Source organism: Pyxicephalus adspersus, chromosome 5, assembly GCF_032062135.1.
Source record: "Pyxicephalus adspersus chromosome 5, UCB_Pads_2.0, whole genome shotgun sequence".
In the NCBI taxonomy this organism is placed as follows: domain Eukaryota; kingdom Metazoa; phylum Chordata; class Amphibia; order Anura; family Pyxicephalidae; genus Pyxicephalus; species Pyxicephalus adspersus.
The window spans coordinates 74,325,716-74,339,139 of record NC_092862.1 but is presented as its reverse complement, the minus strand read 5'-3'; the positions used below and the strand labels follow the sequence as shown (position 1 = coordinate 74,339,139).

Genomic DNA, 13,424 nt, shown 5'->3' with positions numbered 1-13,424 from the left:
ATTGATTTTCTCATATCTTTCTTTTATGATTTTCTTTTATGTTTCATGTTTAGGAAAAGTAGATCAAACATTTAAGCAGAGGTAGCACAATGTAAGTGTACCAACTAATGCTTCAAGCAAACTCCGAGTTTTTAGGTTATAATACTCTCTAGCTGTACCCATGGCTTTAGGGGATAGCCCATATATATATATATATATATATATATATATATATATTTATATTTATTTATGTATATATATGGTACAAAATAGTTGCCCAGAGAGTCCTTTCTCCTTTGTTGTGCCTTAAATCCCTTTCATGCTTCTTTTTTGCAGATTTTTTAGCAGACTCAATATAAACATCCTATTCTTAGTAATTGTAGAAAAAAAAAAAAAATATTGTGTATAGTTTACGAAATGGCTAAAATCTAATATTAAATGTTTGTATTGTACTGGCAGTGCATTGTCTACTAATATTCCCTGTGATGATAGGATAGTTGCTTAATGACACACACACAGTTTTAGTGTAATTTTAGCCAAAAAATGTTTTGGGAAGAAGTATGGACCCTAATAGTTTAATGTTTGCTCTGTGACTTGCTAGGGAGAATTCACTATGTTTCTTGTCTTGGGAATGCAACAGCAAGTCACAACAAATCCTCTTAAAGTAAAGGAAATTCAAGTCTTAAACATTTCCATCCTCATTGCAAGATTTCCTCTCACCTTTTGCTTTTTTAAAATGCTTTCCTCTATTTGTTTTGGTAACAATGATCACCACAATACATACAGGGATGAATATCCACTGACATCCACTGCAAAAAAAAGTTTTGCCTTTAAATATATTTAAATTGGCAAATTACAGGTAAAACCCATGTCTTAACTTCATGCATATGGTACACTGTATACAAATGTTAATTTATAGTAAAATATATTAGGAATATATAGCTATAATTACTTCAGTTGTGTTTTCTTATATTCTTTTGATGATTCATATATCTGTCTTCCTGTCTGTACAATATCATAGTTCGTCATGTTAGGACACCCCATTGTTTATAAAAATTTGGTGAGATACAGGTGTCCATAAAGTAGTTGTATTGTTTGTATTACTTGAGTAGCAAATTCTGAGTAGATAAGCTGAGCTTTACTTTGCATGAGTATGAGTCATGATAAATGTAATCCTCTTTATAAAATCAAATATCTTGGCTTAAAGGTGATACTGTATGGTTCTTGCTATGACCCATATTTGTTAATATGCTTTTTCCAATGTTTAGCATAAGTAAATTTGGAGCCTGGCTTATTTAATAAAACCTTAAGCAATACAGTAACCCGTAACCCACAGTATAATATATATATATATATAAAATACTCAAACCGTGGAAGACAAATTTCAGCATTGTTGAACAATTGTCATTGTTATGGGCTAATCTGATTTTGCATAAATGCACTGCAGTTTTTTCTGCCTTATTAAGGTGCACCTCTTAGTGTATTTAAATACAAAATGTATTTTTAGTATGCTTGGAATTATGCCTATTTAATTTTCTGAAGAACATGAATTTTTGTGAATCTGTTGCAAAGTTTATCGCCAGGAAATCCTGATATAAACTGCAGTGCACAGACCAGATAGGCAGCTGAATTGCTGATGGAAAAATTGTGTATGCCAAACTTGAAATGTTGCTTCTAACTGAAAGGCAGTGGTTTAGTTTTGTCATCCTAAAACAGGAAGTGCTGTAATGGCCGCATCCCCAGTCAGGAAACTTGTTATATATTTCACATATTGTATCCTAAGGAAATAAGCAGTGAGGCATGCCAGACATGCTGAACTAGATTTAGGGTTTACACACACACTTTGTGAGCACTTGATACAACCCGACATTTCTTATTTCCCAGCTGTTTTAGGTTTTAGGCCAGTAATAAATGTTACCTATAACTGCCAAATTTCTGTCCCAGGCCACTGTAGTTTGGGGTGGGCTTAGGGTTGGATGGCGTTATCACATGGACACAGTCATCATTAACCAAAAGCTGTTTCTGCACAAATATGCTGATTGGCTGGTTCATGAAAAGGCCCCAGTGGTGCACCCAGGTTTTGGTCAGTGGAAGACAAAGAAAAAATGCCCCAGTGCCGGAAATCAGAATGAGGTTTAAAGTTTTCACTTAGTGAAAAGTAAAAAGAAGGATGATCCAATATTTGTGTCTATGTAGGCATCCATTGGAAGATCACTGATGTCCTGGATAGAACCTTTACTTGTGTTCTGGAACACCTGCTGCCATCCTTCAGATAGTGTACTTTGTGCACATTCAGCAGTAGAATGTAATTAGGGGTTCTGGATGCTGCCCTGGCTACCCATATTTTATTAGGGACATAATTCTTCTTCTGTGATGCAATCTCAATTGATTACATTTAGGCCTGACTTCTTCTGACTTCAAGGCTAAGCCCTGGCAAATGCAGTTACAGGATACAGTAAGGGTGTCTCAAAAGACAGGGAATAGTAGTTGGTGGAGCTTGATCATAAAGTCATGAAAAGTTAGGCTAGCTTTAAGAAAGGGTTTTGCAAAAATATAACTAATCTGTCTTTGCAGAGTGTAGGTGGCCAAATTTATCACACTTTAGTTGCAATGATAAATCATTTTATTGAGAAGTTCTTCTCAAACACTCAATGCACTCAAACACTCAATGCACCTACGTTACATCAAGCTGGTAACTTTGGGGGTAAAAAAGCTGTTTAGGGTATCTTTGTGATTTCATACTTTGTAGCGCAGACAGTTGAATTCACAGTACTGTGATATAGCAAAGTTATTAGTTGTACCTAAATGTGTCTTTTGGTTTTGTGAAAAGCCACGTTTACCAATTTACCTTCTGGTACAGGTCATATAAATTTACAGTGACATAGGTTGAAAAAACACCATCAAATTCAACCACTAGGTGAAATAATATATTCAAGATAAAACCCCATAAGACATAGTTGATCCAGAGGAAGGCAAAAAAAACTGATAAACCCTGGTTCAGTATGCTCCAACAGGGTAAAAAAAAATTCCTTCCTGATCCCGTTAGGCTTTGGATGTTGCCTGGATCTCTGTTGTTTTTACTTTAAAGCGTTAATATCCAGTTTTATTCTATGCTTCTAGAAAAGGATCCAGCCTATTACAAACTCAAGTGTAAATGTTTTCTAAATAACCCATTAAACTAATAATCCAATCCAACTTTAAATATCTAAAATAGTACAGATCCCGATTTTATTTTGCCAATTCTCCTGATTGTTATGCGATGTAACCAATAAACCTTTCGCAAATATTCCCTGTAGTACATGTACCAATGGTTATGAATCAATTCTATAATTATCACTGACGGTAATTTCGAGTGAGGTTCGGGTGAATTTTATGTACTATAAGCAGTAAAAAAAAAAAAATCCTACCTGCTTCCCTCGATCCAGCGGAGTCTTCTAGCGAACTCCGGCTGGCTTCTGCATCACATCCTCGGGTCATTTGATATGATACGTGAGGCGTCGGTATGCTGGGGAGGCGTGGCTTGACAAGAAATTGTAATCCGCTTATAAAACATTGGTCACAGTAAAACAAAAGTTATAAAAAATAAATCCAAATAATAAATCCAAAAGTTTATTCTATTATTGTACCCTTGTTTGGACAAATATAGTTTCTATAATTATTTATTCTATTTTAATTTATGATTTGTGTTTCAAACCTATCATACCCCGGAGATATTCCTAAGAATTACAGGCCTAAAATTTTAAACAACAAATTTCCATGCAAAACAATGTACCGCTTTTGACATGAAAATACGGACATGATCAGACCGCCAGGGAGGTTAAAGTAAGTGTGAAGTATGGCCTACTACAAAGTGGCAGTTCACAAGGTAATGGTAGGTGCGACCAATAAAGTGGGTGATAAGTGGGTAATAACCTAACAACCTCCCCCTTTCCCCTGCAATGACAACCAGCCAGCATATTGTCTCTCCACCGGTGCAGTTTTGTAGTTAATTTATGCCAAATAGTCTAGGAAATGTGGCAGACAAAAAATAGTAGCAGAACAGGCCATCTCATGTCTTCTCCTTTACCATAGCGTCTGTCAGCACCAACCCCCACACAACCAGAATCGTGCTTTCCTAGCTCCCCCAATCACAAAAATATAGGAAATTTATTTATGGGCCTGTGAGAAAGTGGGTGTCATGACTTGGCAGCTGATGCTTAATTTATATAGTGTGGGCTGATCATAGATGACAAAGCGTGATTGACAGCAACAGGACAGTGTGGTGCTATGGGTATGAGCAGAGCTGGCAGAAAGGCAAAGAATTCAGTGGTGCCCCTGTCTGAATAAATTAATCAGTTAAAATTTGACAGTCTAATCCAGTCCTTTTATTGTAAAAAGGTGTAAAAGGTATCTGTTTTATATAAAAGTTCCGGGGCTGTGAAATCTTGGACAGCCCTGAGGGTATATTACATACACATTATCAAAAAAAATCTGAAAAATCACTATTGTGACCATTCCAGTCCATGTTTAGAATGACATCAGTGTATTAATTTTTTAAATGAATGAAAAACTTTTATTTTGTTAATATGATGTATTATAGAATCTGCCAGTTTAGTCAGTGATACTATTCCATTACATGAATTAGGTTTGTAATTTTTATGGCAGTGTTAAAAATAGTCTGCAATAGATTAAAAAGAAAAAAGCACACATATGCGAAGGGAATGGAATTACATTTAATTTGGATAAAATGCATTTAACAAATGTGGTTACCTAAATTTTTATACTGATATTAAGCTTTCTGTTCTAGGTGCATTTATTCCTGCTGTGCCAGTCCAGCCAGTGGTATTACGATACCCAAATAAAATGGTGAGTACTGTAACCTTGGTTACATTTAAATGGTTTCTTGCCAACTCCTTTATGATGTCCTGCTTTTTGCCTTTTCATACTGCTGTCAGAATTCCCAGGGATGCAACAAATGTCAAGGCTTATAAATATGGAGAAGCCAGACGTACAAGGCATGGTTTAAGCATTCTGTTTTTATTCACGTTTTTTGTGCTATATTTTACAGTCATGCAAACATCAGCCCAGCATACACATTGTATGCCCAAGGGAAAAAAAGCAGTATGCATTGTTTTTTACTAACTCAAAAATCTGCACCATTTAATTAAAAGATAGCAACTGGCATAGCTGAATATAACTTTGAATCACAGCAATGGTTGTAGACTGGGCACTTAAACAATTCAGCATAATTGCTTATTCCATTCACTATACAGTAAATTTACTATATGCTGCATTGGCATATATACAGGATGTGTCATTTGTATAAATTCATACGGATTGCCCTGAGATTAATCCTTTGTTGTTGAAATGAAAGCAATGTATGGGATTAGCAGTCCCTATAACTTACATTGTGCTGTAATTATTGATTATGTGCACCATCTGGGAAGGTGGGCCAGGTTTAAATCACTTCTGTCCCCAGGTCACTCTTTGTGACAGAAAATAAATAAAGATAAGTCATTTGGCATTTGGGAATTTGAGAAATCCCTTGACTGCAATGTATCTTGTTTACAAAACCAATAGCTGTGAAGAGCAAGCCAGAACCTTTCCCTGGAGCTGTAAGCAGAACTGTCACATTAACCAGCACATGAGAATTTAACACTTTCATACAAACAGTGCAGCTGACCTGGCCTAAATCTTTGTCTATCTTTGCTGCTTGAATCTCATTTGGCTTTCACTTGATATTTGTCTGTGGGTTTTGGTGGTCTCACATGGAAAGTGATGTTGAATAAGAAAATGATGGAATTTCTGCCTATGTCACGTTTGCAGAAATTTCTTCTGACAGTTTTCTATCTGAACAGCAAGGAAAGGAAAGTTCATTTTAATGATGTGCATGCTTCCAGAGAGCAAAAAAACTCATTCTTTCCTAAGAGAACAGAAAGGGTTGTTTGTTGGATCACCTAGCTTCACTGGTGAAAGTGTATTCTCTCCAGCCTTGGAGAGCTTTATTAATTCAGACCCTTATTCTTCATGCAAAAAGAAAACAAATGCAAGAAATAGACTGGCTGGTGTGTTAAATAATTGTTGAAAAATAGATTTGCAAAAACGCTAAGAAAAAGTGTTGAGAAAATTACCATCCCTAGTTCTCAAGCTTCCTTCCACTAAAAATATTGGACTACTCCATGTCCACAGAGGCACAAATCATTGATGACAATGAACATCTTTGAAACTCATTAAATGTAGAAATAAAAAGTGACATGGAGCCGTTTTTTGGATTTACAAAACTGTTACAGTAGATATGTCAGACACTTAAGGTTTGTTGACATGAGAGTTTGAGGTGTAGACGGTATTACTGGCAGTGCTTCTTTTTCACACTCCTTGTATCCTGTAAGGAATTTTTTTTCCAGGATATACCAGAAGAGATCATTTTTCATAAGTTTAGTGTCCTCTAAAAGGAATTGGTTCCAGCAGGATTATCCAATATTTTGTGCAGTTTTATCTGATTAATGTCTATAACTAGAAGTTACCGGAGAAAGGAAAAAATTGTTATGCTTTAAATCCAGCACAAAGCTTACCCGCACTGTGAAATGCCAGAAGTTCTCTAGGGGGACAGATGAAAGAGAGAATGATAACCACCCTGTGTAAAGTTCTGTTTTCATATTTTATGTGCTTGGCATCTAGACACAATTCTGTATATTTAGATTTAGGAAGGCTTTACTCCCACTGCTAACAAACTATATTAGAAACCTGAAAATCCTATACTTCCTATCATTGTGCCACCTGTTAATTAATATAATATATAATGCTTAGCTGCAATATTAACCCATTCATAACGGATAGCTTGGTGGTCACTGCAGTGTTTACTCCACACAGTTGCATGGAATCCAATGATTCTTACTAGCTAATTTGCTGTAGACTTCATATGCACACCACCAAAAGCAAACTGCTAGTGTCTTGAACAAATAATAATGAACCAGGAGGAGCAGGAGCGAGAGAACAGAAATGAGGAATTTCTGCACTGCGACTTCAAAGCAGTCAGAAAAGTTTCTTACCACTGCATTACTATTCCCGAACTATAAACAAACCATCCCGTTTAATATTCTGGAATACATGCTTTATTAAATAGTCCTTGCAGCAATATTATTTTTATCATGGATGATGTATAAATTACTTCCAACCAATGCTGGGAAAGGTCCTCTGACACCAAGGCAAAAATACACGTGTCCTAATTTTCACCCTCTCTGCCACATGTTGTGGCAACTCATTTGCAGTTGAGTTGAGTGTGCCTGAGCAGTAACTAGCACTGGTGGAGAATACCCTCATATTACACCAGGAAGGGATCACCCCAGGCTTATTTTGTTTGATAGCCCAGTCCTGTAGGGGCTTCCACCACAGATGCACCCCACCACACCACTGGTAGCCTCTAGACTTTACATCAGTCTGGCCCTGCTTCCAAACTGTCATAACAAAAAAAAAGTTTTGCTATGAAGTTAAAAGTGCTGAAAAAGTATATTCAAGAAACTGTAAAATTTCTTCTATATCTCAAGTTTGTTTTTGTGTCTTTTGTAGGACACAATAACCTGGACATGGCAGGGTCCTGGAGCGTAAGTAATTTTCTTTATTTCTTTCGTCCTGGATGGGGGTATATTATTTAATTTTTTGTTGAACGCAAGGCATATTTAATATTCTTTGCTGAGCTCATATGAGTCAGGTCTTTATTTTTTTTATTTTTTTGAATTTCCCAACAATACTTTACTCTTTGACGCATCCTGCTTTCTTCTGCCACTGGGGTGACCAAGATGGTTCTTTATTGCATTGCATTTAGGAAAGGCCAGAGATCTTGGAAACCAGTTGATTAAAAAACAAACAATATCAGATCTAATACTGTGTGTGTGCAAGTTGTAGACAAGGTCAAAAGGCTAGCCCAGAAAACTAGCTACAAACAACACAAATTTATAACATAGCAGTGTGAGATTTTGTCATGCACAAGTGGAGCAGTTGAGCATGGAAAGTATAATGATGGTCGATGGGCTGCTTGAAGCGGAAGATCCACTTTCATTGTATTGCCTTGTTAAAGGGAAGTTATAGGGAAACAAAAAATGGGAAAACACCTCAAATGCTGCATCTGAACTATGATTTATAGTACTCAATTGCATTTGAGGGAATCTGCCAACCTGCATTTTGTATATGTTTGAAATCCATGTCAAACCCAGAAAAACAATGCTGCATGTTACTAGCAATACTAAAACTGTAGACATTAGTAAGTGTAAAATATTTTACCTTCTGATAATGTGTTGCTAGTAAATCAAACTCCTAAAGCTCAGTTTATCCAAAACTTAAAACATTTGATTTGGAGTAAAAATAAATTCAGAACACCATCCCGTCCCATATTTTTATTTGCAAATTTGCAAATTGCCCCTCTATATTTGTATGTGCTACATCAAGACAAAGATATAAGGTATATCTTAGGTATTGAAACTGTGTTTACATTGATGGAAATATTAGTATATTTTAACATTGTAAGTATCAGAGGGTAAAATTTGTTCTAGAAATGTGTTACCCATGAGAAATGCAGATATACATATATATGATTTTGTTTTCCCTTTTAGGATGAAAATACTTTGGCTTTCTTTATGTCAGTTACACAATTATGTAGAAATTGAGGTAAGATGCTTTTATTTTGAAATACATTTGTTTTTATTACAGTATATTATACCTTTTTTAATTTTTGTTTAAAGGATAGGTGCCCTAATGCAATTATATTTTTAATTGCCCCTATTCCTCCAAGTACAATCACTTCTTCTCTTATCTTTTACTTACCTGTTCTATGCTCCTGCCAGATCGCTGTAGTGTGTCCTGCTGTGAGCAGTGCTGTCTTGGCTGCAAAGTCGACCAGATGAGCAGCTGCATCTTCTGTATCTGAATAGAATAGTGCCATTCATGTCTAATAGGAGCCCAGCAACTCACTAATTGTAAATGTCCTTTGATTTTTCCAGAGAATGTAGCCACCCACCTTGATGACTTTGTATCTTAGCTTTGCGGCTCCCAGTAAGCCATACAGCTGGAATCTAGTGGAAGTGAGGTTAGGGGAGTATAAGACTTTGGGGGTGAGGAATGTTCAGGAAAAGGGGGTCAGTTAAAGAATAACTATAGAACAGTACAGTTATCCTTTAATCTATGTAGTTGCTAAAAAAAAAAGTATTTTACCGAGTATATAAGGCTTTTCCTTTTGATGGTTTGTTTCATCACCTACCCCATTGATTTCCAGACAGTTGTAGGAGTTGACTGTGCACAGAAAAGCACCCTATATGCTTGCAAACTACTCAAAGGCAGCATGTAATCAGAAAATTGATAAGCACCTTTGTGAAAAGGCCTAATAACTGCCACCAATGACTTGATTGGGTGGAAGTGGTGGATGTGACCACTTGTAGTTATGAGTGACTCCTGTGGTACACTGCAAAATTTTTATGATCTGGAAAGTTTCAGTTTCTCAGCAATTGGTATGTGTACTGTTTACCATTATAGATTGTGCAGTGAGAGTTAGTGTGTTAAGCTGCTACATCTACTACAAATCTACTACATCATTTCACACTATCTGGTAATGCTATTGTGAGAAAGGTGACTCCCTGTGTTTAGGAAAAAGTTTATTGAAAAAAAAAATTGTAAATGTGGAATCCGCATTAATAAGCATGTTTTTTATTTATACGTTAGTTTCTTCCGATTTATACTCCTTCTGAAGAAGAGAAGAAGAACCCTGCCTTGTATGCTCACAATGTAAGGCGTGTAATGGCCAAGTAAGTATCGTAATTTATCATTGACTGTTGGTACTTCTAGTACAAAAATAGCCAGCACTTGATCAAGCAGACAACATTTGACCTTCTTCAAATTTTTAGATAGTAACATGGTCTTTGTTGCATGCATTTGCAAATGAATGTGAAATCACATTGACCAACACTTTTAAAGTGTTATCCCCTACCCTTAAGCTTTCTTACTTCCCAAACTTTGGATGTTTATATATAACATTGAATAATCTGAGAGCAGTCTAATTTTAGAGGCAGACTCATCTTCAAAGAAACAGCTAGACACTCGAATTTCAGACTTGGTGAAGGCAGACAAAAACCTTTGTTGTTTGTCTGCACCAATGTAAACAAGTAAAAAATATCATGCACTTAGATCATATATAACTAGCACAGGAAAGGTATGTAGGGTAGGGCAGTACTGTAAGCAAGCAAAAAAATTTCCAGCGTTCAATCCACTGAGTTATCTTAAAAAACACATATAAACTACTACTAACTTTTTGGTTAAAAAAAAAAAATAGGTTTATCTTGCATATATTTTCAAATACATGTAAGTCACACTGACCACCCAAGTTTGGGCCATAGAAGCACTTGTAGCAGATTATTGTTGATATTTTAAACACCGTACATTTTGGTTACATTGGAAGTGGTGTAACTTTACAGGTTGTCTTCTTATTATGAAGGGTGGAGCATAGCTGTTGCAGAGTTTTACCGCATGTCTGTTTGAAAATAGATTGCTGGTGAAGTGATTGCCTGAAGTATATAATTAATAAAAGTGATCTGTTGCAAAAGGTGCACAGCTATACAAGGAAAATACAACATATGTCTAGAACCCCGTCTGTCCAGAAATAAACAATATCCAATGCATTTGGGTAGAGTAGAATCAGTATACACTATAATGTATAGAACAGAGACCTCTGCAAAATACTTTCGGACTCAAAGGATCAACAGAAAAAATGGCCTGGAAACTCTTAGCCGTACCTAAAATTGGCCCAAAAGATAGCTTTTCTTTAATTTTCCTTCTAGGGTTTTGGGCCAGTAACCTAAAAAGTCATCCAAGTTTGCTATTGGAAGTCTTTTTTTTTTTATTTCCCATATCAACCATCCAGCTTTCAACTAGTTTCTACAGTCCTGGTCTGACATGAACACCAACACAAAGGATTCTAATGGGCTGCTATAAATAACCAGATGTATGTATGTTAGCACCAATTTTCACATTAGTCGAATCAGGATAGTACAAGAGTTTTGCAAGAAGAGAATTTATAACAAACATTTCATCAAAAATAAACTGGTCTCTTGCTTCTTATCTACTACATTGCTTTAGTGACCTCTGAAGTTTTGGAAGAGTTGATTACATCTATTTCACTCATTGCTATGTTGTCACTACAGTAGCTGACCTGAATAAATAATGTATCTTACACTGACTTTATCTTCCATTGTGTGCCAAGATGTAATGTGAGTAAATTGCTCCTTCACCCATGGAATTTATTCACTGCTTAGCAGAGGTGAAGCAAGCAGTTCATGTGCTGACATTGGGCTTAATTAGTAAAGTGCACTATAAAATATAATTGTACCCATCTGCAAAAAATCAGTGTACTGATAATTTATGGCACAGGTAAATCAAATCAAGCTTTAAAAGCATTGTCTGTAAATGTTGCACAAAATATAGGGGTGGAATGAGATCCCACTGAAATTGTAGGTATGTTTTGTTAAGTTTTTTTGGATTATGATGATGTAAACTTTGGGAATTTGAAGGGGAAGATTTAAATTGCAGTAAAATAAGATGTAAACATCCAAGAACGTTGAAACATACCAAGAAACATTGTATTTATAGTGCAAAACAATTACAAAACTTTGTTAGTAAATGTAAATCCCAAACTGATTTTTGAGCTCACAGTAAATAGTTTACCTAACCAAACAGAGACTAATTAGCAAGGCAATGGTCAACAAAAAAAGTGCATTTAACTGGCTGTCAATGTTGCTGCTGGTTACAAGGCTGCAGCCTATAGTTTTCAGCCTGAAACCAAATGCTGTTACTGGAAAATCTAGATTAGAAACAGTATAAAAGATTCAAAGAAAAAGATAGATACAGAATACAGATACAAAAAAAATATATAATATAAATATTTATTAATGAAAACTGTACACATTGAGGCATTAAACCCTACTATACTATACACTTTAACAATTGATATTACATTTCCTGATCAAGAGGACAGAGTCCTTTACTTATACAAAGTTAACTCACTATATTCATCTGGCTTTTTCAGAAATAAAGGAGTTGGGGACTTCTTTAAAGAAATTGTTATTTCTGCTGCCTGATGGGTCTTCACCCACCTTTTTGTGGCAAGCTGAGTGTGAAGGCGCAGGCGTAAATTATTAAACCTTTTCTTTCTCCAGTCTAGGATGGAAATGAATAAAATTACCAAACTGCTTTGGAAGCTGTTTGGCTTAGTGTTTTTATTATTCAGGTGGTATATAATATTATTTATTTGAAGATTTGTTCTGCCTAAAGAAGTTCTGATTACATTCTTGCAATAAGAATTGCTATCAGTAGGTGGTGCTATAATTGCATTGAACAGATTTTCCACTTCAGGTCTGTTCATAGGGAGGATAATATGTTACCTTTTGACTAACACTTTTCCTCTCTCTTTCTCCTATGTTTACATTAAATTTTCTTCCTAAAGAGCATTGGGAGTGTCTGTCACAGATTACACATTTGAAGACTGCCAGCTGGCATTAGCAGAAGGCCAGCTTCGTCTCCCATCAGACACCTCTTTGTTGGAGTTTGCAAGACTTGTAAGAAGTCTGGGGTAGGTAAAATCTACGTACTGGAATGTGCTGAGAGATCAGCAGGATAGTAACTGACAAACAATAACTGACTAGTGATTCTTTTTGTAAAATTTTTTTCTTTTTTTCTTTTTTTTTTCACTTTATACCCAAGTACACAAGATTATTTTTACTACAAATTATGAAGTTAATGTCCTTTAGTTTGGTACTAAATGAATGCCGAATATCTTTACAATTCTGTGTACATATGGATTTAATAACAGGCTATTTAAATCCAAATTAGATTAGGTAGATTACTAAATATATATGCTGCTGAAGGATATAAAACTTTGTCCATAACAACCAGACAGCAACAGCCAGGTCTTGCTTTTACTGTGCTGCAGCTATATAGATCCATTCAGTCACGTCCCTGACCCCTCAGACTGTGATTGCACAGTGAAAGAATTGGACTAGGGGAATGCATGAGACTACGACAGATTCAGGTATTTTCACATGTTGAATGTAAAATTAAACCAGCCTTTCCCAACGTTTTTAACATGAAGAACCCTTGAAATAACTTTCAGATGTGCAGGAATCCCCTTCAATAAATATTTTTACAGCACCACAATTATATCCATAGGAACTTTGTAGACACAGTACACAAAATAATTATATATTTCTCCTCCATGTGAATGTCTGATCTCCATACCTCCTACATCCCCCGAGGAAGCATTGTTTGTGAAACGTGTTGGGATAACAGGAGTTCTTCCCTCCAATAACTCGGCACATTACATATTGTTGTAATCCTTCACACTGATGCTTGTGTAATTTTTTTTTAAAGTAGTTTAGTACTTGTTAGCAGCTATGTTCAAAAATAAAAAGCTAAGTTATAATTTCTATTAC

At 35.7% G+C, this 13,424-nt stretch overlaps 1 protein-coding gene across 2 annotated transcripts in view; it reads left to right on the top strand.

The window, feature by feature from the left end:
• Window positions 1–13,424, top strand: part of LPCAT1 (lysophosphatidylcholine acyltransferase 1) — a 75,002-nt gene that overhangs the window by 49,069 nt on the left and 12,509 nt on the right. For both annotated transcript variants that reach the window (XM_072411875.1, XM_072411874.1), the window contains exons 6-10: window positions 4,766–4,824; window positions 7,525–7,559; window positions 8,565–8,619; window positions 9,667–9,749; window positions 12,440–12,565. In XM_072411875.1, the coding sequence (XP_072267976.1) occupies window positions 4,766–4,824; window positions 7,525–7,559; window positions 8,565–8,619; window positions 9,667–9,749; window positions 12,440–12,565 (358 nt within the window). The remainder of the gene's footprint in view (window positions 1–4,765; window positions 4,825–7,524; window positions 7,560–8,564; window positions 8,620–9,666; window positions 9,750–12,439; window positions 12,566–13,424) is intronic.